The 5632-nt window shown below is 51.6% G+C and overlaps 1 protein-coding gene across 1 annotated transcript; it reads left to right on the top strand.

Annotated features, from left to right (window-relative positions):
• Nucleotides 1-597: 597 nt before the first annotated feature.
• On the top strand, nucleotides 598-1893 carry LOC119303255 (zinc finger protein 1-like). The gene has a single exon (XM_037580367.1). The coding sequence runs from the start codon at nucleotides 719-721 to the stop codon at nucleotides 1505-1507; it is 789 nt and encodes a 262-aa protein (XP_037436264.1). The 5' UTR covers nucleotides 598-718; the 3' UTR covers nucleotides 1508-1893.
• Nucleotides 1894-5632: the final 3739 nt, after the last annotated feature.

Below are 5632 nucleotides of genomic sequence, written 5' to 3'. Positions count from 1 at the left end.
GTCACGTAGTACGTGCGCACTACGTATATATAGCGTCGAATTTATTTTGGAACGAACCGTCCAATGAGCGTGAGGGTCAAATACGCACGACAGCCGCAGCTCGAGCAGTAAACTAATGTGGAAACGGCGTTAGCGGTCCGGGTCGGATTTGCGTTCCGCAACCGACGGCGACCGCTTCTCATGCACAGTCGGTCCGCACTGACACCGCGGCCTCCTCGGTCCGACCAGTCCTCACTCTTCTTCGGAATCACACTCCCACCACACACACCCGCAACCTCACTAGCTCCACTTGCGCTGCCTGCCTTGCTTGCCCGGCCGTGTCTTCCCCTCCACGTTGACCACGACTTTTTCGTTGCATGCGACCCACCTCTCGTCCACCACCCACCACATCAAGAACCCAAGTGACCCACACCCCAACCTTCGCCGCCACTCCACCGGTTCCTAACCAACCGGCCCCGCCCGTCAGCCGCACAGCACCGCCCCGCGCCTCGTGCGCACGATCGACCACGTTTCCATGCTCCACCTGCGACGCAACTTCCCACGCCGCCGGCCACCTCCTCGCCCCCACCGCTTTATAACGCTCTCACTCCACCACTCCCTCACACCACACCCAGCTAGAGCGAGGCGGACACCCAAGCAACCACACTCTCCCACCCTCAGCCACCGCACAAGCAAGAAGAAGAAGAAGAGGTCTTCTCTCTCCCTGCTTTGCTTAGCCATGTCGTCGTCGGCCATGGAAGCGCTCCACGCCCTGATCCCGGAGCAGCAGCAGCGCGACGGGGAGATGGCGGCCGCGGCGCTCAGCGGCGCCACCAGCGGCGAGGAGAGCGGCCACGTGCTGCAGGGCTGGGCCAAGAGGAAGCGATCGCGCCGCCAGCGCTCCGAGGAGGAGAACCTCGCGCTCTGCCTCCTCATGCTCTCCCGCGGCGGCAAGCAGCGTGTTCAGGCGCCGCAGCCGGAGTCGTTCTCTGCGCCGGTGCCTGCCGAGTTCAAGTGCTCCGTGTGCGGCAAGTCCTTCAGCTCCTACCAGGCGCTGGGTGGCCACAAGACGAGCCACCGGGTGAAGCAGCCGTCTCCTCCCGCTGATGCCGCCGCCGCTCCACTCGTGGCCCTCCCGGCCGTCGCCGCCGTCCTGCCGTCCGCCGAGCCGGCCACGTCGTCCACCGCCGCGTCCTCCGACGGCACGACCAACAGGGTCCACAGGTGCTCCATCTGCCAAAAGGAGTTCCCCACCGGGCAGGCGCTGGGCGGGCACAAGAGGAAGCACTACGACGGAGGCGTGGGCAGCGTCGCCCCCTCGTCCACCGAGCTTCTGGCCGCCGCGGCCGCCGAGTCCGAGGTGGGGAGCACCGGCAACGGGAGCTCCGCCGCCCGGGCCTTCGACCTGAACATCCCGGCCGTGCCGGAGTTCGTGTGGAGGCCGTGCGCCAAGGGCAAGATGTGGGAGGACGAGGAGGAGGTGCAGAGCCCCCTCGCCTTCAAGAAGCCCCGGCTTCTCACCGCCTGAGCATCTAGCTGCTGCTGCATGGATCCCATCGATCCATCCAAGTTTTTGGTCCAGTCCAGTCCAGTGGTGAAATTCGTTGATTCGTTTGGTTAAATTTGTTCTGCTCCTGTACAGATTGAGTGAGTGAGTGAGTAATACTACATACATACTCCAGTAGCCATATACGTAGAAGATATAGGCAGTAGATCTTGTTGGTTCCTTGTAACGACGGAGGAGTACTTGCTTCCTCTTTCAGATGTTGTGTAGGCGTCAGTATATTGTACTAGTCGACAGTTCATACATACTCATACAGAGATTGGTCATGAACTGGCAGTGCCGTGTAACATAAACATGGATGAAATTGGAGATTATTGGAATTGATGAAAATTCTGCGCTTGTTTTATCAATTTAACTTCGGTGGCTCGATGAAACTTCAAATGATTGGCAGTTCTCCCACGTGTATTCCCTTTGCGTACACTGTAATAACTTGTATTCGCCATGAAGGAACCCTGCTGTAACTTGCAAGAAAGCCTCGCAGAAACAACACTACTGTAACTTGCAAGAAGGAAAAGGAGACGGAAACCTCTACTTCAATTTTTTTTTTTTGACACTTAGCCTCTGCTTGATCAGTTCATAGCAGCAGCAGGAGCAGCGGAGAAGTGTACTCAACCTCGCACTGACCGATCCATCGGCCGCCTAGCAAGACTGTTCTTTACGTGTCCGCGTGACGTGATTAGCTCTGGACGAATAATCAAATCCGATTCCACCGCCTGTGTTTAGCCGGGGAATTGCAGCGTGACATGTGCTAGCTAGCTAGCTAGAAGGAGACTACGACTGGTACAAGACACCGCTGGCTGCAAGTGGAAACAAACCTCGGGCCGGTTCGCAGCATCGTGAACGTCGACCGGCCGGCGGCACCCCAACCCAGCCCAACTTGCCGCGCGGTGGATGGAAATGGCGACAGCGACGTCGGCCCGCCCGCCCGCCCGCCCGCCGGGGTTGATAGGCTTTTTTTCCGTGCCGACCTGCAGCGCAGCTGGAGTGATCGCTTTCGACGCAACGGCCGGCCAGCGCCGCGGCCACCAAGTGTGCGCGGGACGTCGGCAGTCACCGGCCGGCCGCTCGCGTGGTTGGGTGGTCATTTCAGCTGGCGGCCGCCTCCGGTCCAGAGGGGGCGCTCGGCTGATCGCGTATGGGGTTCAAGTGTCCACGGGATTGGACGGATGGATGGTCGCCGGTGGAGTACGTGTTTTCACATGGTGGCGGTGACGTTCCCCACCTCCGGTCATGTAGTGGCCCGCGTGATTTCGGCCGGCCTGCGTGCGACGGTGCGCAGCAGGCACGTCGTGGGAAGTTCGGCGCGTACGTGTTCCATCAGGATTGGTTTGCGCGCGTCACCGGCTCTGGGCTCCGGTCTGGCCTCTTTCGAGCATCGGTGGACGCCACGTTCGCCTGATGTAGGTAGTCTGCCACGACGGCCGGGACGTGAGGGTCGCCCTCCACGAGCCCCTCCATGCACCTGGTCCATACACCAACCCGCATACCCCTGCCCGCTTTTGACTAGTAATGTCATGGACTTGTTTTTTGGAGGGAGGGCATTCATGCAGATCATACATAGGACAACTAGTATAACATAACATGATTATTTGAATTGCACATGCATGCATAGATACTCTGCTAAGTAAGCTTAATGGGTGGGTGTGGGGTTTCAAGACACAAAGAGTTTTAACTTGGCTATGTTGGCAAAACAATGTTGAAGGCTAATTGAGAATTATGACTCCTTATGTGCCAGAGTACTAAGAGCCAGATATTACCCCAACGGAGATTTGTTAAATTGTGAGTTGAAAAAAGGATCATCATTGGCAGAGTATTTGGGCAGGTACTTAAACCTTCAAAAAGGGGTGCATATGGAGAGTTGGAGATGGAGCAAAAATAAGCATATGGAATGATTGTTGGATTCCTACCCGTGCCTCAAGGAAAATAATTACTGTTTGTGGAAATCAGGTGCTCACACATGTTTGTGATCTCATCGACCCATCTTCGGGTGAATGGAATGAATGGCTAATTAGGGATAACTTTTGGCACATTGATGTTGAGGCGTATTCAAATACCATTATTTCAGCAAGCTACATAGGATTTTCTTGCCTGGCACCTAAATAAGAACGGGATCTTCATGATACGGTCTGCATATTATAAACACCGGGAACATACTTACATTCAGGAGGCCTTAATGGGGAGATATCAGAGTGGCTCGGTGCCACATCCAATATGGAAAAATATTTGGAACATCAAGTTGCCAGGGAAAAAAAGAGACCCATTTGGAGGTGTGTGCACAATGCAATACCGTGCTTTAGCGTTTTAGCAAATCGCCATATCGGTAGCGTATCACAGTGCCCAATTTGCAAAGATGGAGCTGAGGATGTGCGTCATGCATTGTTCCTATGCCCTCGAGCCCAGGCAGTCTCGAAGGCGTTGGGCACATGACATTTAATATCGGATGCTACACGGATTGACCGATAAGGGGTTGGTGTAATTGATTTCTTGCTATGTGATAATGTCCATCAGCGGATGTTCTCTGACCCAACTCTCAGAGTTGACTGTTGCAAACTGTTGGTACATTTGGTGGCAGCGGAGATAGTACGTACACGGAGAAACAATACTCACACCAGAGCAAACAGCAATGGCGATCCATGCATTAACTCTGAATTATGTCCATGCCGCCGGCAAGCCAAAGAATGCTCCTAGAATTAACCAGTGGCCGGTGGTACTATCTGGGCAACAAGTACTCAACGTGGATGCTTCATTTCATGTGGGTGACCACGCAGGAGGATGTGGAGCAGTGGTACCGGACAGCCGCGGGAACTTCATTAGTGCTTCCACTGCCAATCTAATGCACATCGCGGATGTTGTCTCGACAGAAGTAGTAGTTCTTCTTGAGGGACTTAAGCTTCTCCAAAATCTGGGCTGCAGAAATATCATGCTGAGAATGGACAACGTTGTGGTGGTGGAAACTCTCCGGTTGAATGAAGGTCAAAATATGGTGGCGACCCCTGTTATAGAAGATTGTCAAATCTTACTACGAGATTTCAGGCAGGTTACTATTGAGCATTGTAATAGAGAATCGAATATTGTTGCTCATGTACTAGCTAATTGCGGGTGTGCAAACACCCCCTCATTATGGGTGGATGCACCTCCTGATTTTATCATTAAATTTCTAGTGGATGATGTAAGTCTTATTGAGTAATAAAGCTTGCCTGGATGGCCTTCCCGCCAAAAAAGTAAACTTAATACATAAGCATCTATGACAGAAGAAATTTGCACAAAATATTGTAGAAATACAGATTATTGATGGAAATATGCCCTAGAGGCAATAATAAAATGGTTATTATTATATTTCCTAAATCATGATAAAGGTCTATTATTCATGCTAGAATTGTATTGACTGAAAACTTAAATACATGTGTGGATACATAAACAAATACCGTGTCCCTAGTGAGCCTTTACTAGACTAGCTCGTTCATCAAAGATGGTTAAGGTTTCCTAACCATAGACATGAGTTATCATTTGATAACGGGATCACATCATTAAGGGAATGATGTGATGGACAATACGTCAATAGCCAACCGTTAGCATGGCATATGATCGTTTAATTTATTGCTATTGCTTTCTTAATGTCAAATACGTGTTTCTTTGACCATGAGATCATGCAACTCCCGGATACCGGAGGAATACCTTGTGTAATATCAAACGTCACAAGTAACTGGGCGATCATAAAGATGCTTGATGCGGCTTGAAGCTACGCCGGTATTTGCCCAAAGAAGAAGGGATGATGCAGCATAGCGACGGTAGGTATTTCCTTCGGGGATGAGACCAAGGTTATCGAACCAGTAGGAGAACCAAGCAACAATACGTAAACGGCACCTACACAAAAATAACAAATACTCACAACCTGACGTATTAAAGGGGTTGTCAATCCCTTTCGGGTAACGGCGCCAAAAATTGGCAAACTGACGTGAATAAATTGTAGTAGATTGATAGATCGAACGCCAAATAAAATAAATAGAAATAAATTGCAGCGAGAATTTTTTTATTTTTTGGTTTAATAGATATGAAAATAAAAGGCAAATAAAATAGATCGCGAAGACA

The sequence above is a fragment of the Triticum dicoccoides genome, chromosome 5A, assembly GCF_002162155.2.
Source record: "Triticum dicoccoides isolate Atlit2015 ecotype Zavitan chromosome 5A, WEW_v2.0, whole genome shotgun sequence".
Taxonomy (NCBI): domain Eukaryota; kingdom Viridiplantae; phylum Streptophyta; class Magnoliopsida; order Poales; family Poaceae; genus Triticum; species Triticum dicoccoides.
The sequence above is the reverse complement of the archived record's forward strand: the minus strand, read 5'-3'. Positions and strand labels throughout refer to the sequence as shown.

Excerpts from the sequence above, each read along its gene's own strand:
- LOC119303255 (XM_037580367.1), top strand. The coding sequence starts at position 719 with ATGTCGTCGTCGGCCATGGAAGCGCTCCACGCCCTGATCCCGGAGCAG.